This window comes from Alternaria triticimaculans (assembly GCF_023758025.1).
Source record: "Alternaria triticimaculans strain BMP 0046 chromosome Unknown scaffold_1, whole genome shotgun sequence".
In the NCBI taxonomy this organism is placed as follows: domain Eukaryota; kingdom Fungi; phylum Ascomycota; class Dothideomycetes; order Pleosporales; family Pleosporaceae; genus Alternaria; species Alternaria triticimaculans.
In genome coordinates this window covers 1,829,588-1,854,640 of record NW_026055958.1, presented here as the reverse complement: position 1 = coordinate 1,854,640, position 25,053 = coordinate 1,829,588, and the positions used below count along the sequence as shown (strand labels likewise).

Sequence of the window (25,053 nt, the reverse complement as noted above, 5' to 3'; positions counted from 1 at the left end):
CTATCCATCATCATGACCGGCCAAATCAAGGCTCTGTGGGCATGTTTACAGTCTCGCTTTTATCCTGTCTTCATTCAAGACGTCCAACACCTGCTTCTCTGCTTCCCACGCACTTCCCCAGCCGCTTTGGTATCCATAGCCAGCATGCCCGTAGCTATGCACTACTTCAACTCCATCAATCTTCTCTCTCTCGACCCTTGGACCTCCAGTCCTCATAGGGCGCAGACCAACACCATGTCTAATGACACTCAGCTCGGTCACTTTTCCGGTCTTCGGTACGAGCGACGGACATAGGTCGATGGAGCGTTGCATGATGCGCTGTGCGAGGTTGGGGTCAGGCTGCGATTCCCAAGAGTGGTGTTGTAGACAGCCTCCGAGGATTGTTCCACCACCGACTGCGCGCTGCATAATATACGTAGCTTCTTCACTGCCATCGTCGGTTCCGCTTACTGTCACCATGACACCAGGCTCGTTCCGCACTAGGACAACTTGACCACGTCCAGGGTACACGTTACTGTCCATGACGCCTCCGAGTGTGGCTGCTAGAAGACCAGTACAGTTCACGACGGTATTTGCATGCCCCGAGGTATGGAAGCTGCCTGCTTCGGAGATGTGGGAGAGTATACCACGCTTGATGGTCACACCGGCCTTCACGCACTGTCCCAAGATCCAGGGAAGATAGACAGCAGTGTTTATACATACTGAAGTAAACTCCGTGCCCCTGTCACAGCCTTCTGGGAGTTCTGATTTGGACAGTACGCGGAACTAAGAAGCATCAGCATGGCTTCACGCAAGCAACGTAGATAAATGTATGAAAACCGAGTTGGGGTAGGCACTACATACATTCGGCACAACGTCCTTGAACCATGCGTCTTCTTTGGTCAGCTCTTCAAACCACTGTCCCGTAGCGGTGCCTGCATCTTTCTCTCGTCCATAGACCCTCGTCGCCTGGTAATGTATGCCCGCTTCCGGCAGTTCACGACAGATTCGGTCAAGCTCACTCCAAGTAGCTTTCTCGAACCTCTGCAAATTCGAGCCTGGCTTGCCAACAGGGAAGTAGTTTGCTCCAGCCCAGGGTGATGCATATTCTATGTCGTAGTCGCCGGGCATGTGCTTGGCTACGACGGTAACGCTGAGGTCCTTGTGCTTGGAGAGCACGAGGGCTGTGGAGAGGCCGATGACGCCTGCTCTGGGGTGGTGTTAGTGCGGTCTTGAGGTTGCCGCCCAAGACGGATTAGACATGTTGGAGAGTCATAGGCGAGGATGAGTACACATTACCACGGGACGTGGAGGGGCAACACAAAATATCATGACAGCATTGATAGACGAGCTTACCCGACAACGACGACACTCTTCTGGTTGGCCATGGTGGCAGCTCAGAGTCAGAGCGATGGCTGCCTTGACGCACCCGTGATATGCCGTGGGGTGACTGAACAGGACTTCCAAGGTTGCTATCGCCGTGGATGCGGAGCCTGATGAGGATGGCGGGGTCATGCCTTGTATCCCCGGCTCGCCTATTGGCTCCTTCCCGCACACGAGACAAAACGCGTGCGCACATGCGAGCTTTGTTTACTGACCAACTGGCCTGCTTGCTATTGTAAAGCTATTATAACGCTGGCCCCGGCCCCCTTCACTTTTGTGCTATTGTCCAGATTATTGAGCAAACTCGGTTCTCGCCCACTTGCACGCGCTTTTTGCCCTTCACCGCCGATATATCGCGAAAAACAGTCGGGCCTGCCCCATCGGCTAGCTGGGGGAGCTCTGTGGTCCGTGACATCATTGCAGGCTCCGAGGTATGTAGGCCGAAGATTTTTCCGTACCATCTGGAGCTTTAGTTTCTGTCGTTTGAAAAGTACAAGAAGGCGCTGTCCCGGTGTCTGGTTGGCTGACGTCTGATTGTACTTCTCCAGGCTCCTGAGCGCGAGCTGTCCTGACTCGGGGCGGAGATCGTTGTTCCTGCGACCCGCCAAGCTGAGCCATCCCTGTCGCCGTGTCCCTTCGAGAGCCTCAAGAGTTCGGGCGCGTCACAAAGATATTCATCATTCACGTTCACCGGCCACGACCTTCACCAACTTGGCGTGGCCGGCCCAGCCCTCTCTACAATAGCAACTGTCGCACCTAAGCTCAACCCTCATCCATGACCCCGTCACCCCACTCCTGTGCCTTCCTCTTTGCATTACACCGACTTCTCCTGTCCAACACGCACGCTTGATACACCACCACCAATATGGCTACCCGAAGACAGCGGGCCAACTCGCCTGAATTTCCCATACTCGAGGCCAATGCCCTGTATGCCAGCCAGATCCGCGGCGATGGTGAGCTTAATTACCCCATATTCCCATGTTCAAGGCTGACTTCGCCCAAGGCAACTGCCTCTTCAACGCCCTGTCTGACCAGCTCTATGGCAACCAAGATATGCACGAGGTGCTGCGCACTACCACCATAGAGCACATGAAGGACAGCGCCGACTTCTACCGCCAGTACATGGCCTGCAACACGGTGCGACGGAACCCCAAGCGCAAGACTGCTGCAGCTGCCGCCAACCGCCTTGACACCACATGCTACACCGACGAGCAGCTGCAACAGCAGTTTGAAGAGCACGTCGAGAAGATGGGCCAGCCCGGCGAGTGGGCCGACAACATGGAAGTCTCAGCATTTGCCTCCGCCCTCAACGTCAACGTCCGCCTCTGGCAGGCTGACTACACCTACCTCTTCTCGCCCCGCACATGCTACACGTCGAACGAGGACCTGGCTGCTCAGGATAGCCGCCAGACACTTCACATTGCCTATCACGTAAGTCATGCCACCACTGACTACCCCGCTGGCACAGTGCTGACGTCCAAATTAGACTTGGGAGCATTACTCTTCCGTCCGCAATATCGCCGGACCTCACAGCGGCCCCCCTGACGTCAACATCGTACCCCAGGTCATCTCCAAGAAGCGGCCTAGCCCTAGTGTCGACGGTGACGACGATGACCAGCGTCGCCGCTCACGCAAGCGCCGCTCGCCTCTGCCGCTCTTCGACTCCGACTCTACACCAGAGGGCACTGAGAGCTCGTCAGATGAATCAAACGGATTCGCAGCGTCGCAGCGGTCCAACATTGAAATTCCTCAACCAGAGCCCGTGAAGGTCAAGCTCACCATCAAGCTCCGCGGTCTTCGCACCTCAGATACTTCCTCCCCTACTCCATCCTGCACGACTTCTCGCGCGCCTACGCCCGCACCACCTTCCACACAAACCCCATCAGAGCCCAAGAAGCCGGCTCCTGCAGCACCCAAGAGTGTTGCCGTGGCAGAGACCACACCCGCTGCTACCGCCTAGTAGGCTTGGTAGCATCATGGCCTTACGACGACGGACACCGATTCACGGTTCATATTGATGACGCTGACGATGATACCCCAGCATAACATTGGGCGCTTATTATTCCCGGGTTATTTTCCTTTTCCTTCTTTGCATAGCATACGAGCATTGGCAGGGGCTGTCTGTTACACATCGTTGCATATGCCAGCATGACTGACGGGTGCCAAAGTGCTTGGGCCGCGCTCTGTTCACTGGCTTTGGCGTTTGGGGGTTACGCTTGCGTTTCCACATGGATGATGATGGCTCATCTCTTGGGATATGACTGAACCTAGAAATGAGAAACCATTACTGCTGTTGACTTGTTGCTGCTTGATTTGTGTGTGTGATGTTCAGCATGTGTGAGGTTGTTGATAAGTACGTCTTGATCGTCATGAGCATTATGCATATCTACCGTCTATTCAAAGCCCTCGCCCTTGGCATCCACCTCGCCCTTCGGTCTCTCAAGCGCTGGACTCAGAGGCCCCGCCATATCAACAGGTGGCACCTGAACCCCAATTAAGCTCTTCCTATGCAACCGCGGGCTCTTATCCAACGTCTCAGCTTCCTCTTCCACCTCCGGACTCTGCCTACCGTCCTCATCGCCCTCTCCATGCTCGCTACCATAGCCCTGATTTGCCAGCCTCAAGCCCATGATCTGCTGTCTCAACTCATCCACAAATCGCTGCATATCCTCGAATGGTAGTCTAACGGCTCCTCCATCGGCGTTCTCAGCTTGGGTGTTGTATAGCCTGAGCGCTGTGTCGAGGGCGCGTTCCGCTTGCTGCGACTTGTCCAGTCTGTACCAGTTCTCGCTAGCAAGCACGGCCCAAAGCGCTGCTTTCCGACGTCGGCTTCCTAGTTTATACATGCCCACGCCAGTGCGCACAGCATAGCAAGCCGAGATGCGTTCGGTGATGAGTGCATGACCTATCGAGCCTACAAGACCTGTTTCCAGAATGCGGGTTGCCCAGCGTGCGGCGTCGTCTGCGGCCGAGGAGCCACGGAGGCGCAGAAGCTCGAAGCTGAGGGCGAGGGTGCGGAGAGCATAGTACGGCGCTGCGCTGCGTTGGCGGTCGGTGTACGAGTACGATGCAGCTTCTATCCACGCATCGATGTTTTCAGCGCGAGATTTGGAGGACAATGGTGTGGGTGCCATAAGAGCCGACAAAGCGGCCATTTCAGCAGCACCAGCGTAATGCCGCCATGCTTTGTCGTTTTGAAAGTCTGTCCTTAGGATGTCATAAGTGCTCAATGCCAGTTTCCAATCACGCAGCATGAAGCAGTAATCTGCTAGCCGTCGCATGATGGCTTCGGGGGCGTCTGGGCGGTAGAATCCTTGTAGGCTGTCGTAGTTGGAGTTTCCTGATGCAGTCGAAGATGATGAGGAGGTTCTTGAGCCGCCAAAGGGTGTCCAACGTTTTGATAGAGACATGAAGCGGCCAGACAGACCGCGGCGTCGGGACAGGATCTGCTCGTTCCAGGTTGAGACGCTGCGCTCCATGTTGGGTATTATGGATTGTGTGACTAGTTCACGGATGAAGGTACGCAAGCTGCTGATATCGGAATCGGGAAAGTAGGGTGTTGGGTCTGTTATGTCGTCTGTAGTTTCTGTGTGAAAAGTCAGTACGCAGGGTTGCTATCAGGTTTACACTGTCAGAATTACCTCGCCTCTGAATTTCTGCTAGCTCTTCTCCTGCAGACATCCATTCGCATGTAGGCAGACGTACGCTGTCATCGTCTGAAGCTATGCATTGCTGACTCTTCAGTCGCAGTAAGTGGCAGTGCAGACCAAAATGGCGTTTCATCGAATCGAATGTCTGGTTGGACTTGGCGATATCCCCCGTCTCCTCATCATGTATCAAGACGTAATATCGTAAGAAGTCGTTCTCTACCCATTGCGGGAAACGAAGATCGCCGTCATGCTGGCGATTATAAAGCCTCCGCAGCTCTTCTATAGGGTGTGGATTCCGTGATGAGATGGCTATTATGCCAGCCACGGGATGAGAAAAGGTCTCATGAGGCACTACTGGTAGTCCTGATAATAGCCTCCGTAGATATAGAGTATGGAATGGTGAAGCGGTGCCGTCTGTCTGCGTGGCTGTTGTGTCGCCCTTGCTCATGTAGTCGGACACGGGGGATTGTTTGTTGAACTCGGAGTACTGCAGATGTCGGTCGACTAGCTCTTCGATTTGTGACACATCGCCTCCTGACCGTCGCGGTCGCCGTGTGGAGCTCGAAGATGTCCGTTGGCCACCTGTGTCGACGCGCAAGTCTGGATATGCATCGTCTACGCCTATGAAGCGCACACCGAAGTCCTCCCAGCTCTTGCTTGCCCCATTGCTATCTCGTATCGTGACCTTTCCGGGCACTGCCTCTCCGAATGGCCGCAGAAGTTGTAGTAGCCCGCCCTCCAATCCCTTGCCCCGAATCAGCTCTTCCGTCTCCGCGTCCGCGAGCACAGCGACACATGGCACAAACGCCCGTTGTATAAGCGCGCGGTACTCGTCCGACACTCCCGGCGGCAGGCTGTTTGGCGTGCCTGTCCCACTCAGTCTTGAGCCCGGCGAGAAGACGGAGCCCTGTACGGTGCTCTGGGTGGGGGTCGCGGCGCCGGAGTTGGGGCGCGACGTGGATATGCTCGTGGTGGACTCGAACAGCTTGGAGAGGCTTGGGTTGGAGCGGCGGTAGGGGAGGCTGGCGAGAGAGGAAGCCGGGGATGCGCGCTGTTTGGGCAGTATCATCGACGCCTCCACATCGGCTGGGTACTTTGGGGGTTTCGGCGTGGCATCCTGAGGCGGCGTCATGAGAGGCTAGGGCGCTGCGCCCGCGGGGTTCTGGATGCGCGCGGAAGTTCTGAGGCAGTCGGCATGTATTCTGATTGTCGTGTGCTGGACTTGGCAGCAGTGAAGCGCTCCTTTATTCAGCCGCCCGTTTGTAGCTGCGCGAGTGTGACGACGTTGGGTGGTGCATCATCGCGGTTGCGGCCGCTGCGCTTTGTGACTGGACGAAATGCGGCATCTCCATCAGCACACAGCCAGTCCTCATCGTCGCACATGTGTCTGCAGACATAGCACACAACGCACACTTCAGCCTTCTTGTCTGTCCTTACGGCGCTTTGCGAGCTAGAAACCCATCGCAGCAATCCTTCTGACTCATATGGATGTCGTTGATGAGTCGAGCCTTCCTCTGTTCAACGCGGACAATTTCACTACTATACAAACGTGACTTCCCTGCACCCACCCTTCGGCCACTGTCACGATCGCTTCTGCTTTCCAGAACCTTCTCTGCTCTCACTCTACAGCCAACTCGTATGTCCCGGACCGGCTCACCATCCGAAGACCAACAACCAAACGCTAAACGGCGCAAAATTGCCCGGCCCTCACCCAAATTCATAAACCCCTACGGCACTATGGCGTCGACGGATAATGCCGAGTCAGCCCAGTTGGAACTCACCGAGGTCGAATCGAAGCTCAGACAGCTTCTACTGGACGTGGCTGCTTACATAGACGAAGCACCCCCAAGCAGCGATGTCACTGGTGACCAGATTCCAAAAGAGCTAGCGAAGGAAAAGATTGTATTGCGTTGGACTGGCGGATGGGTGCGCGACAAGCTCCTCAAAATTGGCAGTCATGATATCGACGTTGCCATCAACAAGATGACTGGTGAGCATTTCGGCCTAAAGATGCAAGAGTATCTCGAGATACCAGGCAATGCTGAAAAGCACGGTCTGATCGACAAAAACGACGCCCTCAGTGGACGCGACAAGACGAAGAAGATTGCACCGGGGCTGCACAAGATTCAGGCAAACCCTGAAAAGTCAAAGAACCTCGAGACCGCAACCACCAAGATCATGGGTATCGACTTGGACCTTGTCAATCTGAGGAAAGAGACATATAACGAAGTCTCTCGTAACCCAGATATGGAATTTGGTACAGCGGAAGAGGACGCTATGCGGCGCGATGCTACCGTCAACGCTATGTTCTACAATCTCCACACTTGTCAGGTCGAAGACTTTACTGGACAGGGACACAAAGACATGGCTTCCAAGATCATCCGTACTCCACTAGAGCCTTACCAGACCTTCAAGGATGATCCACTCCGGGTACTGCGGCTGATCCGCTTTGCTAGCCGCCTTGATTACACGATCGAGCCGGAGACAGCAAAGGCGATGGGCAACGCAGAGATACAAGACGTCTTGAAGATCAAAATCAGTCGTGAAAGAGTCGGAATAGAGCTCGAGAAGATGTTGAAGGGTCCCAGACCACGTATGGCTCTAGAGCTGATCGACCAGTTCGGCCTTTACAGGACAGTCTTCACAGATCCTACCCGCGAGCTATCTGAACCGGACACAGCCTACTTCAAGCCAGCATACAACTTTGTTGAGACCATCATCGAGAAGAATGCCGATGTACCAGCTGCTATCCCCGATACCTTGCTGAGGCACGAGGACGAGAGGTATCTAGCTTGGGTTTGCGCAACCATGATGCCTTGGATGGATGCACCCACAATACCTCATCAGAAGCCACTACAGCGACCCTACTTCGCTGCTTATCTAGTAGCTCGCGAAGGGTTCAAGGCCCCAAATAAGATCTGCGACGTCATTGCGTCTGCTTTGAGTAACAGCGAGGAGATCCGCAACGTCGTCGCTCGGTGCGCCAAGGGCCTTCGGAGACCGGATACCATCAACCCGACAAATGATGCCACTGCTAGGGATACTTTGGGTATGGCTATCCGTCGTTGGGGCTCGAGCTGGAGGACGCAAGTCTTTATGAACCTCGTCTACGAGATTGTGCTTGGGCGGGTGTCAAAAGATGGTCAGTGTTGCCAATTTGCTTACTTGGCCATTGCTAATTGTTTCTAGAAATTCTTCGATCATATGACAGCTTCCTTGCCCGGGTTACCGAGCTCAAGATTCTTGATGTGGACACGTTCAGACCTCTTCTCAAAGGAACAGACCTTGCCAAGGCACTTGGTACCAAGCCTGGCCCTTGGATGAAGGACGCCCTCGATGTCGTTATGGCCTGGCAGCTACGTAATCCCGACACAACTGATCCCACCGCTGCCATTGAGGCCGTAAAGGCTTCTAAGGACGGACAAACTGATAGTGAGCTTTCCCTTCGCCTGGCACATCACTTTCTTCAGCTTACCATCCCACCTCTCTTTCCGCAGAATAAGCCCACGTCGAATGCGCTGGAAGCTTCGCGGCAACCGGCCCCTTGGAAAGACACTGGGAATCAGTATGCTTTGGACTTGCTGGAATGGGCGATCAGCACTCTCGACCGGAAATCGATAGAAGGGAAATGGCATTTGCTGATGCCTCCGATACTGAAAATGATGGACGACATTGATATGAGATGGAAAGCGAGAGGATGCCACATGCTCGGTCTGTTACTCGATAATCTGCACCAGAAGATCGGGATGGACGCTGGGAAGAAGTCATCGATAGCCGTGCAGAGTTCCACAAGCTTCCTGCAACGCACTGGGTATCACAACATCTTTACTGAGGCTCTGTTCCCCATGTTCACCTACATCCCTTCCATCACACCGGAAAACGAATCTGTCACCCTTTTCCGAGAAGTGTTCCCTATTATTATCTCACTCGCCCAGCTCCTTCCGACAGACCCCAGCAAAGGCCCCTCCCGAGAACGCTTCTTGGACAAAATTTTGCGTGAAGGGGTCCTCTCTCCTCTTGCACATTTCCCTACACCCTCGTCGTACCCGGAATTGGCCACCCTGATCATGTCACACGTTCCTGTATTATTAGGCCACATGGGCATTGATTGTGTCAAGCACCTTCGCGACCTTGTGCCTCTGATCTCGGCTATACTGCAGGAGCCATTCGCACTTAGTCACAAGCCCCTTCTTCTTTCAGCACTGAAAGCGCTGCAAAGCGTGCTGCTCAATGCGTGGCCTAGGCTACCGGAGTACAGGGGAGCAATCATGATGGGCATATGTTTGCTGTGGGCTCGGTGTGTAGAAGAGCGAAAGAAGGCCGGTAGTCAGGACATGGAGGAGATCACAAGCCAAACACAGGAATCGGTCGCTATGCTGGACGCGATTATGCAGGCTACCGAGACGGACGGACTAGCGAGAGTCTGGGAGCAGGAAAAGCAGGATCTGATGCAGGCCTCATCCGGAGTTGAGGAATTATTTGACGAGTGTGTGACCGGACAAGAGTAAGGACACGTTCTCTGCGCGTCAATGAGTAGTACTTCAGCAGCCAGAAGAAGCTGCATTCATTCCGTCCTTTTACGGTGTGATGTGCAGTATGTTGGGCAGTAACAAAATCATACAAAGCTAGCGCGCGTTGGAACCAGCAAAGCAGGATGGATGTTTTGTGATGATCGAGTTCTTCACATCCTTGCACAGCGTGGTTGCTGCACAGTGACGACAGGCACGTGGGTACCGCCTGCAGCGATTGATTCAGATGGCCCACATGCAGGCTAACGGTTTTAGCCATGCATCGAGTGTCAGAAACAGGAAGCTGTTCTATCCTCGGAAGACGATGCCGCACACGTCGAGCGTATGAGTGGGCATTCGCGAATAGTTGCATCAGGCGACAACGTCAAGTCTGCCTGCGTTGCCGTGGGGTCCGTGGCTATGCGGGGCGACAGCTTGGCGTGTAATCGGTGTTTACACAGCCCAGATGTCAGGTCAGACACGAACTCGGGTCCTGACTGCTGCACCGATGCTGTGTAGACATTGCAACCTCCCGCATGCTACTCACGGACAGAGGGCCGTTTGAGACTGCGCGCGGTGTTCTTGAAAGTGGTTCCTGGGCGCTGGCTACTGTACTCGAGTCAATAGCGGCCCGCACACCCCTGCCGGGGACGAGGATGCCATTGGACGCCTTTTTTCGACGAACGCGCGTCTCACGCTCAATAAGACGATGCTGGGGATATGTGATCTCAGTATGATGCCCGTGATGTAGAAGAGGTGTTGCTTGGCGGCATGGGCTTGGAGTGGGCCACTGTCGCATGCACATCAGAGAGTGTACTCCAAGTAAGCGCGACTGCGGTGCTACTGCGATGGATGATTATAGACGGAGGCGCATCCGTCTGACGGAGATATATGCTGGAGGCGTGGGTGAAACGCGGGGCCAATGAAGAAGGCGCAATCTGACTATTCTGGATCATTTCGCTAGTGCAGGTGGCGCTTCCCCGAAGTCTGCCTGAGCGACTTCACGATGCTCGACGGCAAGTGACTACGTCGCCGAGAAGACGGGCGTAGATATGGATGCATGAGTGGTTCGCGACAGCGGCGCACGAATGAAGACTCGCAAATACTAAACCCGACGCGTCTGGCGCATGCAGAGTCTCGACGTAAAGCCGATCGGCAGCGCTCAACAAGCGTGGGCGGGACTCAGCCTCGTTAAGGTGGTTGCTTAGGGCTAGGGGGCATGTCACGGCCACTTCTTCCCGCCGCGTCCATTGCACCTCGTCCTGCTCCGACACATGTCCTCAGCTCCGGGCCCGCCGTGACTCTCTCTACACTTCGTCGCGGCACATCTCCACGGCGACATTAGCAGCTCGAGGGGTGCGCGCCGCCCAGCAGCCACGCCTGTGCCGACACCTCTCCCAAGATCATGGCCAGAGCTTATTTCGCGTCGAATCCCTCCACATCCACCACGACGACCTGTCTTGTTAGCTCTGCCCAGACTTGCACTACTACCACCACCCTACCCTCCGCCGCGTCGCCGCCCCCGCCAACTCCCTACAACTTCGCGCGCCTCGTCGGCTCCTCCTCTTCGTACCCCAAGGCCGAGGACCACGGCGACTCCAGGTTCAAGAGGTTGCCAATGCCTCTCGAGCTCGCCATCTCGTCGCGGGCGCATTGGCTCAGTCGGGTGCGGTCATGTCTCCGCCTGCTCATCATCGTCCTGAGCGGCGCAGTCGTCTGCATGCTCATGCACACGTTTGAGATCTACCGCGGCAATCGCTACATCGACCTGCGCAAAGGAGAACTGCCCATGGTCTGGCCTGCCCATACCAACCTGGCGCCGACCATTATCCTCTTCGCCATTGCCGCCGGCAACTTCCTCGCCTCGGTCGCCATCCTCACCCTCTCCTTCAAGCGCTCCTTCCGCCGGCCCTTCCGCTCGCGCGACGTCTACCGCATTGTCGCTGGCAGCTTTGGCGTCATCATGTGGATCACCGCGCTGGTCGTGTTCAACCTCTTGGACAAGGCTAGCAAGGCCAGCTTGGGAAGGTACTCGTGCACCAACGCGAATGTCTTGACCAACGGCCGCTACCAATACCGCGCCGTTTGTGAAGAGCAGGTAAGACAGCGCCCCCTCCGAGTCCAACTCCATGCCGCTAACAAATTCTCCAGGGCGTCGCATTCTACACCGCCATTGGCGCAGCCTCCGCAGAGCTTCTCACACTCATCACTCTCGCCATCTCCGCCATCCTGTCCGTCAAGAACCAGGAACCACCCCCGACCATACAGATTCGCGAGAAGAACAACTCCATAAGCTCCGGCTCAAAGTACCACAAGCCTTTAAAACGATAATGCCAAAAACACGCACAAATCAATCTTCCAAATCCACCAGTCGTCTCGTTTTCGCTCTTTCCTTGACCTCTTATTTCCCTTTTCACGTCGCTGCATGATACCCCGGATTTTCTCGTTTAGCGGCAAACATACAACCAAAACTTTATACGGCGTTATAATCTCGGACCATACTTTGCTCGTTGCGCAGGGCTTCGGGCCGTTATGACGACTTCATCTCCCATCGCTCAAATCATCTGCATGGTATCGCGACATTGCGGCATATTTGGAGTTTGTGTCATTTGCTCTTTCCTTGTATATTTGCATTTCCTGCCTTGGTCAATACCATCATGAACGTGGTCTTTGTCCCATCCCCCATCACCATTAGAAGAAACACGTTGAGTCTTACCCGTTTGCCCAATAGAGTCACGGCCGCATCTTGGTCTTGTTACCCTAGGATCTTGTAATTGGAAGAGAAGATGGGTGGTTTTGCTTCGGAATAAGTAGATGAGATAACAAATACAATAAAACAATCGAAAGAACAGTGGAAGTGTGTGGTGTGCTGCTGCATGTGTTCAGCTCGAATAAAACGCCGAACTATATGCAAGGGCTCTGATTGGCAATTGAAGCGTGTGTTGTTGATATCAACTCTCAGTATGGCAATAATTCGATCGCTCCTAAGTTCGCCATATATTCTATTCTCAGGGAGTAGGTTCTTCAATCATAAGGCTCGATGTTGCGCGGTGTGATTGAGTCTCGCTCCTGCCTGGAAAGCTGGTCAGACGAGAGGCCATTTGCTGATTGTAGAGAACATGTCCTTGCATCAACATGGACTCCTTCCTCACCTCTTACGATCTCCAACTGTGACAGCCGTTAAACTAGAAAAGCTTCAACTTTTGCGTCTTGCGCTTTGCCATCAGGTTGAAGTTCGAGGTGAAGGTGACTCTCCACTGCATCTGGCGCCGCGCGCTCTCACTTACTGCTGTCTGCCTCAAACTCACAAACAAACGCCTGCGTTAGCAGTATTGCTCTGCCTTCAGAAGCTCTCTACCTGTCCCCTCCCTGCCTATTTAAACTGCAACATTGAGGAATTTTCGAAAGAGCAAAAAATGGCAATCCGACGGGCTTGTGAGGGCGATGGCAAAGACTCACTCTTCCAGATGCTTGTCCCAGTTTTCTCGCCTCTGTGAAGTAGCTGATCATGCCACGGGTGCATGGTTCCAGCAGATACCTCTCGTACCTAGGTTTATTTTTGCCATTTTCTCTGGCTTGAGTGTGCTGCTGGTTCGAGACTGGGTGCGGTCATTGTTTCTATTTGCCCTTTTCACTTTTGGCGAGTGTGACTTTTTCTTTTCGCTTCCTTGCCGCTCAAGAGCGGAGTTGAAGTTAAAGCTTTGATAGCCGAAGGGTTGATCGCCAATAGGTAGTCTTCTTCGAGGCGCGCAGTTGCAGAGCGCGCGTTTTTGAATGGATGTTTGTCGGTGACAGTTTCCTGTGGGTGAGAAAGACTAGTAGTCGACGCGGTCGATGACATGTATCAGCAGTAATAGTCTGGCTTGACTGAAGCTATCAAATCTGTTCGTTGTCATACCAGCGTCTTGAAGAATCTGGTTCAAGTCTGTATAGAGAGCAGCCTGCAACATGTCCCTTACCGTGGCCACAAAGAGAGGTCATATTCGCCTCGCTCTAGGCTCTGAGACATCTGGAGAACGTCACAGACTCGTCCTCGCGGTGTTTTAAGACGCCAGATAGCCAAGATACACGGACGAATACGTGTATCGAATGCTGACCGGTGTTGCAGTGTTGCAATGTTGCAAGGAGACAAAGGTGAGGTGCTGGAAATGTGGGAGATGTGGATTGCGGAGTGATGACTGACGTTGGCCGATTGGGAGCGCGCATTGACCCCGGCTAGCGCGTTAATCCCTGCATGCTCCCGCTGAGAACTTCCAGAACTTTTTTGAGGTCGAACACATGCGACCGTGTTTGCGACAGGATATGAGACATGGGCAAAAGGTCGGCTTTCGAGGCCAATACTAAGAGTGCGCACTCCGACCGCGACTCGAAGCGTCAGCGATTTGACGACACCCACGAGCGCAACTCACCACGACCGAATGGCGCCGCCGAGGATGTCACGTCTGGGCGCGACTTACAGAATGCGCTGTACTTCGACCAGAGCTCCTCAGGCGGCTTTCGAAGTGGTAGGTGCGACCAGATGCTGTATATGATCAATGGCTGACAAAATTAGGCCTAAGTACCTTCAAGCGATTCCTCGATTCGATCCTCTACCCGACCGATGAGCACGACGTGCCCCGCAAGCGAGCCATTCTCCGTGAATACCTGGACTCCCAGAAAGGAAGAGGGCAAGATGAGAAGGAAAAGACATTCCTGCAGAACCTCATCCATGGGTGGGACCATGCTGTCGAAACCAACTACAGTGCTGTTGTCTCCCAGGTAACAGCTGTGCTCGCGCTCCTGTTCAAGGTTTTTGCCAGCCATGGCGATTTCCTCGATTACGGCACGCTGCTGGCCAAGACTCTGCTGCAGCCATCGGTCGCTCGTCGTTTCGTCCGAAGTACCTCAGCAGCACCCAAGGAGGAGAGCGTTATCGCGCCGGCATTGCGACTGCTCACAGAGCTTACTCGGTTCAACGACGGTGCGCACGCGAGGGCCGTATACGCCAAGAGAGACTTTACGCTCGAGCCGAAGATACTTGGAAGGAACATCAATCTCGGAAGAGAGCAGTCGGCGGCAGACCATGTCAAGAAACCCAGCATTCGCACTACGGCCATCAGGTATCTTCTCATGCATTTGAGGTATCAGGACGAGCGGGCAAAGAGCGAAATACTCTCCAACACCAACGTCGTCCGTGCCGTCTTCGATCACATCCGCGCGGACCCGCCGTTCCTCATCTACGAAATCCTCGATGTATTCACAAGCCATGTCTTCCAAGACAAGATTATTGCAAGGCACACCAAGAGTAGAATTTTGAACGGCAAGGCACTCTCGCGTATAGCCAGTCTGTACAGCTATGAGGTCGAGGAAGGCGCTCTTTCCGAAGGACAGAAAGCACCCGATCAGCTCGCTCACGACTTCCTTCGCTTAGTTTGCACCGACCCTGCTTATGGTGTCATGCTGCCAACACAGGGCTTCTACCCGTCTACTTTTGATGACGACGAAGGCGAGCTGGAAGATGCAGCTGACTATGGCAACGATCTGGGCCTGGAATCAGTTGACAACTACAGCAAGACTGTTAAAGTGCGGAACATAATTCTCTCAGAGTTCATCCAGAGCCAGAGGCCATACGCAAATACCTTTCACCAAGAGCTTGTCGTCGATATCTTTCGAGCCTGTCCCGAGCTAGTGGCAGACTACTTTGTCAAACGACGCGACTTCAGTTACGATCCAAAGCTTACTTCGACATGGATAGGATACTCCGCATTCTTGTATCAAGCTATCCAGCTCCCTGTACCCAAATACTTCGGTGCGAAGAGGAACTTCCGCGACCATCCACCACCGGTACCTGTGCTTATGAACAGCATCCTTCCGCAGCCTCTCAATCAGCAAGTGCTCACCAAGTGTCTCAACCATAACTCCGACCTCATCCAGCTGTTCGCCATCCGAGTTCTAATCGTAGCGCTCCAGAAGCTACAGGCCGTCCTCCAGGAGCTCAACAATGCAAGTGCCACCAGATCCTCGAAACAGTGGGAGCAAGCAGCCAAGCGCCTAGTTTCAGAAGTCAGCAGACGTTGCCCGCCGATCCGCACTGTCTTTTTAGCACTGAAGAAACCTGGTCTGAAAGACATGAAGCGGGAATCGATCACCAGGCTGCTGCGGCTTTACTACGAATCCACGCCCCAAGTTGCGCTGCAAGAGAAATTCGATGTTTCGCTACCGTTGTGTAACGCATTGGTAGAGGTCGACAAGCCCACAGCTTCGCCCGAAGACAAGGTTTTCCGTATCATGGAGCTCGAGCACTGGATACAGATGGCGAAACTTTCACCAGCTATGCGTTGGTGGCAAAAGCAAAGTACGTTATCTCTTCTTCTTTGGACTGACATTACTGACTGTTGTAGAATCACTCCAATACTCACCATTCGTAACACTTCTCAGGCTGCTGGTGACTTCAAAAGAGAGCGAACTGTATACAGGCATTAGGTCTCTCTTGAGCGACATTTTGATCGACCAGGAAATGTTGCAGACCAAGACTTCGCCCGACGCGCTCGATGCACTAATTGCTAGTTTGGGATCAACCTCTGGATCAGTGACTCCTTCTACCGACGTCCTCGAGTTCCTGGACGACTGCTGCGCGCGGTTCACCAAGGTGCCTATCAAGTACTTTGATGATTTAGATGTCATGTGTGGCCGCACTGCGCAATCTACAAATGGGCTTGGGCCAATTAGTAACTTGCTCATGACACTAGTAGAACAATGGCCCTTCAAAGGCGGTGAGACCGCCACAAACAACACGGCGGATACCATTGCTCAGTGGCTGTCGAGACTTCTATATCTCCTCAAGCTGATTGGCGAAGACGAGACAGCACTGGAACACGTACGCGACGCACTGGTAGAATCAGCGAACGTAGCATACAAAGAGGTGCTGAAGGATGCCTTCTTGTGGAAAATGGGCAAAGAAAGAGCGAAGGAGGCCTTGAAGCTGGCAACCGGGGCAGACTTCAGCGGCTCAGATAGATCATCGACATCGCCGGTTCCAAGGCCTACGGAAGAGGCTGAGCAGCATGCCAAGCTCAGGTCTGCCGTCGATCTTGAAAGGCCACCCGTCGAAGACAAGAAGCACACTGGACTTACACGTTGGAGGAAGAAAGAGCTGAGTGAAGCAATTGATGATGGAGACATTGGGGAACTACTGTTGTGCCTTTGCTCCGAGCACCCCGAGATCCGCATACAAGCCATCAGCAACATTCGACGTGTCATTGCGACTATTGTGACAAGCAGTCGTAACAATGCCGAAGAAAACGACACAGCTACTGGAAAGCAGGGGCTCACTCCGGACTGGGACCTTCAGCAACTCTACCTTCTCCTCTGCGAGGTCTTGGAGTCGGTGGATCCGGCAGGTGCTGAAGCTTTTCCCTACGTTGGAGGTGTATTAGCCGCTCGTTGTGCTGGCATTGTAGCGGATCCCACACACACGCTCTTCAGCACCGTGAACAACTTCCTTACGGCCTCCCCAGCCTGGGATGTCCATTCATTACTGCGCTTCTTTTGGCATCGCATCGTTGCCAGTCAACCAGACGACGACACCACCTACCACAAGGAAGTGGACTGGTACTTCGACTACCTTCTGGACAGTCTGCGGACACCTGCAGATATGGAACTGTTTAGGAGGAGCAACATATTTGAGCAGCTGTTGACTCATTACGGCTCCCGGTCATGTCCTGCGTCGGCAAAGGACAAGATCGTGAAGCTACTGCTGCGAGCAACACATGTGGAAGGCAGTACGACGCTCATTACGAGGTGCGGGCTTATCCCGTGGATACAGATGATGCTTAATGGCCATGATCCGCGACATCGCGCTCTGAGGACTCTGGCCGGGCGTGTCTACGACACATGCGACCGGGAGAAGGTAGCTGCATGGAGCAGTGACAGCCTAGGCGAAACGATCGCTTCGCTATGCAAGGTCTGAGTTTTGTAGTTTTGTACATGTCTGTAAACCGTATGCGGCGTTGGGGAAGCCACTCCGGAGCATTGCAGGGCGTTGTTTGCGACTTCCTAATCTAGAGGTCATCTGAAGGTCATTTGTGGCGCGATTGCCTGGCAAGAAATCAAGGCTGCCACCATCACGCGATATGGTCTGATTCCCATGCGCAATCATGTCGTGATTACTGTGAAGATGCGGCTTCAGCCAAAGTGCAGGCTGAAGTCACACGTGCTGGACCCTAATATGACGCACCACCTGCTAGGCACTCGTTCCCGCAGCACTTCTTGGCGCGCATCTCCCAGGGCTCTCTCGAAGAGGCCCGCACCGCTCGCGACCTGGACTCACAACCACAACAAACATCTGCGCTATCAACCGCACACCCGCTGCCTACCCCCAAGTATCCCAGAGCTCTCCAAGTCATTTGCACCCCAAAATTGCTGTTCTGCTGTCAGCAGCGAGCTCGCAACCGTTTCTTCTCCGCTTTCTGTCGCCGCACACCCCTACCACGTTGCATCCCACCTCGAGCTCCCTCACCTCCTTCAACGAATTGCGACACGCACACGTCTGCTCAACGTTTATATTGCGACCACTCAGCATCACGCCATCGTACACGTCTCTTTGAACCGGAACCGTCACCGAGGCCGCATATTTAGTCCTCGTAAGGGCTGCAGAGCGGGCACTGTTCAATTGCAAGCGAGTCAAGCGATTCACCACCCGCCCGCTTCAGGACAGCCTCCTCACCCATCACCAATAACCAAACACTACACCACCTGCTTCTCCGTCTGTCTCTCGTCCCTGAGTAAAGCAAGCCTCGGCTAGCCCACACACACCTGCTCATTCGCGCTGCATTGAGCTCGCGAGAATGCGGGGGCCTACCTATTCGGAGGCTGACTTATTGGCTTTAAAAGAGTCTCCCCTCGTCAAGAAGCCGGACGGGCTACCTTCAATCCAGCAATGGATGGATGTGCCTGCCGACCAAAACACCAACAATGGCCACGCCAACAACAATGGAACTATGCGTCGCACTCGGGCCGCTCGAGACGGAGAAGGGGTAACGCCAAATGAGCAGCGACCGCTGATCAACCCCATGGGCCAATTTGGTCGGCGCCAGAGCATGCGTAAGTCTTCTGATGTTCAGGGTATCAAGGCCGCTATTGACGCGCTTTTTGTAGAACCTGGCGAAGAGACAGTGCTCGGTCCGCCAAAGCTAGCCTTCCTCTCGGCGCGCACTCCAGCGAAGGGCACAGGCGATGCAAAGGAACGCACAGGCTTCACCTCTACAGACGGAGACAACGTTGGCGACCGCTTTCCAAAGAACGACCGGTGGACACGGGACCGCGAAAACGACCGGAACCGGGACAAGGGCTACGCCAATGGCCGTCGCGTTCCACGAGAGGACGGTGAGGGCTGGACAAATGTCAAAGGACGCAAGAGTCTGGGCCAGGAAGACTTTGAGCGCTTTCACCGTAATGGCGATCGCAACCGCGACAAGCACGAGGGCGACCCCGAGATGGACGTAGCCCCACGCCGTGGCAATCGCGAGCGAAACGAGCCGCGCTGGGGTCGTCGCGACGATAAAGATGAGGGTACAAAGACTGGCGTACAGGGCGGTTGGCGCGAACGAGACCGAGATCGCGAGCGAGACAACGGCCGCGAGTGGAACAGGGGCGGTAACCGTGGTGAAGAAGACCCAGAATGGATGGACACCAAAGTGGAGAAGAAGGAGTTCAAGCCTCGCACACAAGAGGACTTCCAGCGCTGGAAGGAGCAAATGAGGGCTAAGGATACCCCGGCTGGCGAAAAAGAGGAATCAAGAGAGGTTCCCGCAGAGATATCTACGGCTGTCTCAATCACCGCTCCGCCTATGTTGACTGCGCCCCTGCACGCGCCTTCTGCGGCCGAACCTACACAGGGAATCCTCTTCGGAAACTGGGGTAGAGACAAGTCGGCAGAGATCCCACCAGCAGAGACCATCTCGGCGAAACCCAAGCCAGATAAGAAGTCGAGGTTCATGACAATGTTTGCGAAACCGGAAGAGTCGCAAGCGCCCAGCCAAATGCCGGTCGCGGCACCTGCATCGCCAGCACCTGCCATGGAGGCGAACGCCGACAAAGAAGGCTTCCAACGTATCCTCCAGATGCTTGGTCAAGTAAGCACTGGGCCTTCCCCGGGACCCCAACCCCCCACGAGTATGCCAACACCAACGAACGGTATGAGACAGGGTGGAGGCGTCTCGTTAGACTTCCATCAGCAATCGCCGCCGCCGGATCTGCAGCATGGTAGACCACCTCCAAGGACACTCGAACAGCAGAGCATATTGGAGCACATCCTGGCTCCACGTGCCGGCCCACCGGATTCTCGACCTTCACAGCAATCCCGCTTCAACAGCATGTCACCAGAAAATGCACTTTCCGAACATTTCAGACCCCCACGCCCTGACTCCGGTCATCCAGAAGATCACTATCCTCACCAGCCCCCGCCGCAACGTGGTGCCCCGCAAGATGCGAACCTCGCAGCTTTGTTGAACAGTCGTCAGCGCGAGGATACGCAACGCGATCAAGTCACGAAGCAGCGTGAGCGTGACTTCCTATTGAATTTGATGCAGCAACCTTCTCGCGCTACACCACCGCAGGTACAGGGTCACAACTTGCCTCGCCCATCTCAGGAAAGTCATAACATGCCCTTCTTCGAGCAATCAAGACAGCAGCCTCAGCACCCTGCTCAACACCAGGCCAAGGGTCGTGGTGGTCTGCCCCCAGGTTTCATGGAAGACCCTCGTATGTTCACAGAGAACGAGATGCTGCGTCGTGAGGCTGCCGATCGCCAATTGGAGCTTCAGCATATGCAAAGACTGCAACAACAGCAACAGCAACAACAGGAGTCCATGCGAGCCAAGAATCAGCGCATGCCAATGGGATATCCAACCCCGGAAGATCCACTTATGGGCCTCCAGCGCCGCAACACAGGAGGTGACCCGCGCATGCCAACCAATATGGGTATACCTTCGCAGCCCGTACCAGATATGCCGTATATGGGCGGACGAGGTCAACCAGGAATGCCGCCAACACCGCAAGAGCGGCCGAACATCGCTCCGCCACCAGGATTCGGCGGTCCAATGCGCCAGCCACCTGGCCTCAATGGTCCCAACCCTCAGCAAATGGGACCTGGAGGGCCGAGCTTCTCAGCTGGCAACACACCGCTTGGTCATCCTCCTGGCTTCCCGCCCGGTGGCAGTATCCGCGGATTAGGCTTTCCAGGCGGACCAGGAGGACCCGGTGGTAATGGCATGCAGGGCCCACCTGGCTACTTCCCACCTCCTGGCTATGGCGGCCCCCCAATGCCCGGTATGCGAGGTGGTGAAGATCCACGCATGATGTTCGACGGCCAATTCGGCGGACCTCCACGCCAGCAGCCAAGTCGTCCTGGGCCACCCAACATGTACTAGCTTCTCGTACAGTCTCGACTGAAGGGCTCATCTTCGAGCTTGAATGTATTCGGGGTTCACAAACCATCAGCTTTACATTGATTTCAGCAGAATGTTATAATGTCAGTTCTTGGCTTCAAGCGTAGCGTCGGCGTCGGGGATGCTGTATATTTGGGTCTGGGCCTTCCCTTTTCTACAGCGATATCTCCCTGCAAAGGACAGGATTGGCATGTCGTCAGATTTCAGATGAGATATGTCTGATCTCTGAGGGTTTTATGTACGTACGGTCACTTGGGCACTCTAATGTATAGAGGGGCTACGAGGCACGAGACGATGTCATCGCAGCAAGAACAAAGATGTACTGCGCTACTGCAGCGTAGTTACACGAAGAAAGAAAGAAACAAGAAGAAAAGGCCAGCTCGTAGATCATAGAATGTATCGGGAGTTGGTGCAACTTGATATCTCCGATGATTGTGATACGCATGTGACTGAAAGCTTGGTCTGACAATGTGATGAATCGTGCAAGACGGGTTTGACAAGGTTGACGTGCGCATCTTCATAGATCAGGTGAACCTCGACTTGACACACGGAGTATGTACAGTTATTGAAGTATAGAGAAAAGTTGAATTACATTGCTCGTGTGTATCACTAAATGATAAACGCCAGAAGATATCCCCCACCTTAGCCACATATGCTCATTGACATCATCCAAGAATACTACATTACCAGCTCACTCCTCAGCTCACTCACAGTACGAGCATACCGAGTAAGCTGCCCGCAGCCAGAATAGCATACGCGCCCATGACTAGATCGCCATGGGGGAAGAAACCAGGTGCATTGACGCTGGGAGCAGCACCCTCGGAACTGGAGCTTGCTGCACCACCGCTGCCGCTGCCACCACTCACTGCCGCAGTACCCTTACCCGTGGCCTCAGGTACACTGCCATCGCCCTTGTTGCCCGCAGCACTCAGTAGCGAGGCACAGTTGCCAGCAGTGGTTGCGCTCTGGATGCTAGCTCTGCCTGAGAAGCTGCAAGCATCTGCACGCTTCTTCTGTCCAATGTAGTATTGGTTTGCGACAAACGCAAGTTGGTCCTTGGGGTCGCAGCCAGAGTAGGCACCGAAGTCACTGGTTGTGGAGTTGCGTGCAATGCCGTTGCAGTAATCTTCGTTCTCGCCGCAGATAAAGTTGAAGTCGTCGGCGTACTTGTCGTCATCGTCAGATTTGTAGACGCACTGCAGACTGTCTACCATGCAAGCGCATAGCTGGGGGTTGACGTTGGGAGGCAGTGGTGATGCTTGCGCGAGCCATGATCCGCCGACTGAGGGGCAGGCAGGTGCCGAGTTGGTGGGTGTGTATTCAGATCGCTGAGTAATAGTTGGAGTGGCGGAGGCGAGCTGGCTTTGTAGAGATGTGAAGTCGGGGTAGGGCGATACGCTGGCGCCATTGTCAGCGAGCGAAACGAGTCCGTAGTCGTTTTCACCCATGAACCACTCGTAGACGATACCACCAGAGAAGACGTCAGTCATGTTGCCGTATAGAACCTCGACTTCGGTGAATGGACGGCTGGTGGGACCGTCATCCAAACCTTCGATGCATCCGTATTCAGCGAAGAAGACAGGGACGGGGTAGTCGGAGAAGAAATCGACGCGCTCGCCATAGGAAGAAGAAGCGTAGTTGCTGTCGCCACACCATGAGTAGACGTTGTAGCCCCAGAAATCGATGGACGTCTTGTTTCCTGAGTCGCCGGGCTGGCACGCGAAGTAGTGCGCAAGCTCATTGCGCGACGGCACATCGGCAGTCGCGTAACCCACACCTAGCGTGTTGCGGTAGTCTTGGTTTTGGATATACGTCTTGGTGTCGCGGACAGCAGCCTTGACAAATCCGGCAGCTGCCGTTTGGTTATCGCTGCTGACGTTCTCGTTGCCAGCAAAGAAGCCGATGACATTCTTGTATTTGCTCAGCGCGTCGATAACCCCTGTGTATCGCTGATACAGCGTGACGTCCCACTCTGGGTTGTTCGATTCGATCGACGTGCCAGGCTCTCCCAGGTCGGAGATGACATAGATGTCTGCGCTGGCCAGCTGCTCCATGCAGTCATCGTGGTTTTGGGTCGGATCGATAGCGTATACGCGGATGACATTTGTGTAGATCTGCTTGAGGTAGGGAATGTCTCGTCGGCAGGCGTCGCCGTCGGCTAATGGATCTGTGTATTTGGTATCGGCGCTTGTCGAGCCATTGGGAGAGTAGTTCTGCTGGTATGCGACACCCTTCAGATAGCTTGCATGCTGTCAGTATCGTGCTCTAGACTGGCAGAATGTGCGTGTACTCACAACTGCGAGCCATTGTTTGTGTAGAAGAAATGTTGGCCATAGACCTCAATGTCTGGTATGTCGTCGTAACTGGCTGCCTTTGCCCCGCTGGTGGCTAGCGCTGCCACGGCGGCAGAAACAATACCCTTCCACATTACCATGCTGATTGTCGATAACGAACGTAGGTAATGAATGAATGGGTATTCGAAGCTTTCTCAGCGCAGTGCTTGGTAGGCAGTGCGCAAAAGCTTGGTTGCGGAGTGAGTGGATAATGGACAAAGAACCGCAGTGTTTCCGGGGCAGCCGGAGAGTTATTGTTTTCCTTGGTTCTAGGGAACCCGGAACGCGTGTCTTACGGGTTACGGCTGGCTGCAGGTACTATACTATTTCTATCTCTTGGGTGGCTATGCTGACAAGTCGCCCGGCCCGAGGTGGCGACGTAGGCGCTGATGACGCTGCTGTCGTTGTTTGGTGTGGGGCTGTCGATTGGGCGATCTATCGATTAGTCGAGGGCTAAGCTTTTCGGGAGCGTTTAGTGGGTTTGCTGTCCCCAGTTTTCTTCGAGCTTGGTTGGCGTCGCGCTGTGCTGCTCAAAATCGGGCAGACATTTGACTTGTCCGTTGCTGCGTGCTGCGTGAATTGGGGAAGCGACACGCGACGCAGGTCCAGAGGTCCGCCGCGCATATCCCGTATCCGTATCTCGCTTGTTACGATGGATGATGCAAGGATGGCTCCTCAGTGCCGAGGTCCGCCAAACAGTAAAGAGAAGGAGCAGGCTCTTTTGACAATGTTGTTACTATCGGCGACTTGTACAGGATTGGATGGAATGCCAACTGAGTGGAAAGAAATAGGTATCGTATACGCGACCTCCGTGCTATTTGCCAGCGGGTATGACTGGGCGTTCGGGAATAATACCCTCACCATGGCAACTAGCTGCGGCCCTGCAGCCCTCGCCTTGCCGCTATCGCACTACCATCTCCATACACAAAAAGAGCCGACGTAATGGTGTACGCAATCTGCGGTCTTTGATTCGTATTCCGCAAGAGAGAAACAGTTCAGATGCCCCCCTTTCCTCAGAACACCCTCCCAACCACAAAAGCCTCAAAGACCGCGTTCTCAAAAGCTTCTCTCTCAACCACACCGCCAAAGCCATAACACCGCACCAATGCCACCAACTTCTCTTTCAAGCTGTCCCACCTGTATGCCTCCAGTCCCGCAAATCCCTCCTGTCGCCGGATATAATCCCACGCCTGTACTGGCGTGACTTCGCCGTCTTGGAGCGGAACACAGCTAGACAGTGCCAAAAGCTGGTCTATACTAGCCTGTGGAACCTCCCAAGTCGAAGGAGAGAACTGTCGTTGCCCAGGTGGTGAAGGGTGATGATGAAAGAGGCATGCTGAGACCGTCAAGGCGTGGCCGGTCGAAGCGGAAGTATCTGTGTCAGAGCTGCCAGTATTGGGCGAAGCCACATCGATATGGGGTAAACAGGGAGACTCGAGACTATACGTAGGAGTTTAGTGACGACGTAGTGAGGAAAGAAAACAGGTGGGCTCATACGTCAGGACGAAGTCCATCCCAACGATCTCTGGGTCCATGTTACCCATGCATATCGCAGATCCACCAGGCGAACCCGTGGTGGATGTGTACCCTGATAACGCGGAGCCAGACAATGGCGGACTTATGAGCTGTGCCGAGCCGGCTGCATGACAAGTGTCAGTTACCACGGATTGAGAACACTTGTCGTAGTCCAGCCGTAGTGTACTTACGTAACGATTGCTGAGACACTTGCTGTACGTATATCTGTTTCCGTCGATTCTTTTTCTTATTCTCCTCT

At 54.3% G+C, this 25,053-nt stretch overlaps 8 protein-coding genes across 8 annotated transcripts; 5 read left to right on the top strand and 3 right to left on the bottom strand.

Moving 5' to 3' along the window:
• Window positions 1–45: 45 nt before the first annotated feature.
• Window positions 46–1,367, bottom strand: J4E78_000590 (uncharacterized protein; the record flags this gene model as incomplete). Its single annotated transcript, XM_049361252.1, has 3 exons — window positions 46–765; window positions 844–1,189; window positions 1,336–1,367. The coding sequence occupies 3 exons, from the start codon at window positions 1,365–1,367 to the stop codon at window positions 46–48; spliced, it is 1,098 nt and encodes a 365-aa protein (XP_049226535.1).
• An 860-nt stretch (window positions 1,368–2,227) lies between these two features.
• J4E78_000589 (uncharacterized protein) lies at window positions 2,228–3,322 on the top strand (the record flags this gene model as incomplete). Its single annotated transcript, XM_049361251.1, has 3 exons — window positions 2,228–2,315; window positions 2,366–2,793; window positions 2,849–3,322. 3 exons carry the CDS (start codon window positions 2,228–2,230, stop codon window positions 3,320–3,322), a joined length of 990 nt encoding a protein of 329 aa, XP_049226534.1.
• Window positions 3,323–3,755: 433 nt separating this feature from the next.
• J4E78_000588 (uncharacterized protein) lies at window positions 3,756–6,144 on the bottom strand (the record flags this gene model as incomplete). The annotated part of the gene is made up of 2 exons (XM_049361250.1): window positions 3,756–4,948; window positions 5,004–6,144. 2 exons carry the CDS (start codon window positions 6,142–6,144, stop codon window positions 3,756–3,758), a joined length of 2,334 nt encoding a protein of 777 aa, XP_049226533.1.
• A 506-nt stretch (window positions 6,145–6,650) lies between these two features.
• Window positions 6,651–9,520, top strand: J4E78_000587 (uncharacterized protein; the record flags this gene model as incomplete). The annotated part of the gene is made up of 2 exons (XM_049361249.1): window positions 6,651–8,154; window positions 8,202–9,520. 2 exons carry the CDS (start codon window positions 6,651–6,653, stop codon window positions 9,518–9,520), a joined length of 2,823 nt encoding a protein of 940 aa, XP_049226532.1.
• Window positions 9,521–10,925: 1,405 nt separating this feature from the next.
• J4E78_000586 (uncharacterized protein) lies at window positions 10,926–11,851 on the top strand (the record flags this gene model as incomplete). Its single annotated transcript, XM_049361248.1, has 2 exons — window positions 10,926–11,618; window positions 11,672–11,851. The coding sequence occupies 2 exons, from the start codon at window positions 10,926–10,928 to the stop codon at window positions 11,849–11,851; spliced, it is 873 nt and encodes a 290-aa protein (XP_049226531.1).
• A 1,978-nt stretch (window positions 11,852–13,829) lies between these two features.
• J4E78_000585 (uncharacterized protein) lies at window positions 13,830–17,468 on the top strand (the record flags this gene model as incomplete). Its single annotated transcript, XM_049361247.1, has 3 exons — window positions 13,830–14,025; window positions 14,073–15,854; window positions 15,901–17,468. The coding sequence occupies 3 exons, from the start codon at window positions 13,830–13,832 to the stop codon at window positions 17,466–17,468; spliced, it is 3,546 nt and encodes a 1,181-aa protein (XP_049226530.1).
• Window positions 17,469–18,345: 877 nt separating this feature from the next.
• On the top strand, window positions 18,346–20,928 carry J4E78_000584 (uncharacterized protein; the record flags this gene model as incomplete). Its single annotated transcript, XM_049361246.1, has 1 exon — window positions 18,346–20,928. One exon carries the CDS (start codon window positions 18,346–18,348, stop codon window positions 20,926–20,928), a length of 2,583 nt encoding a protein of 860 aa, XP_049226529.1.
• Window positions 20,929–21,653: 725 nt separating this feature from the next.
• Window positions 21,654–23,380, bottom strand: J4E78_000583 (uncharacterized protein; the record flags this gene model as incomplete). The annotated part of the gene is made up of 2 exons (XM_049361245.1): window positions 21,654–23,187; window positions 23,241–23,380. The coding sequence occupies 2 exons, from the start codon at window positions 23,378–23,380 to the stop codon at window positions 21,654–21,656; spliced, it is 1,674 nt and encodes a 557-aa protein (XP_049226528.1).
• Window positions 23,381–25,053: the final 1,673 nt, after the last annotated feature.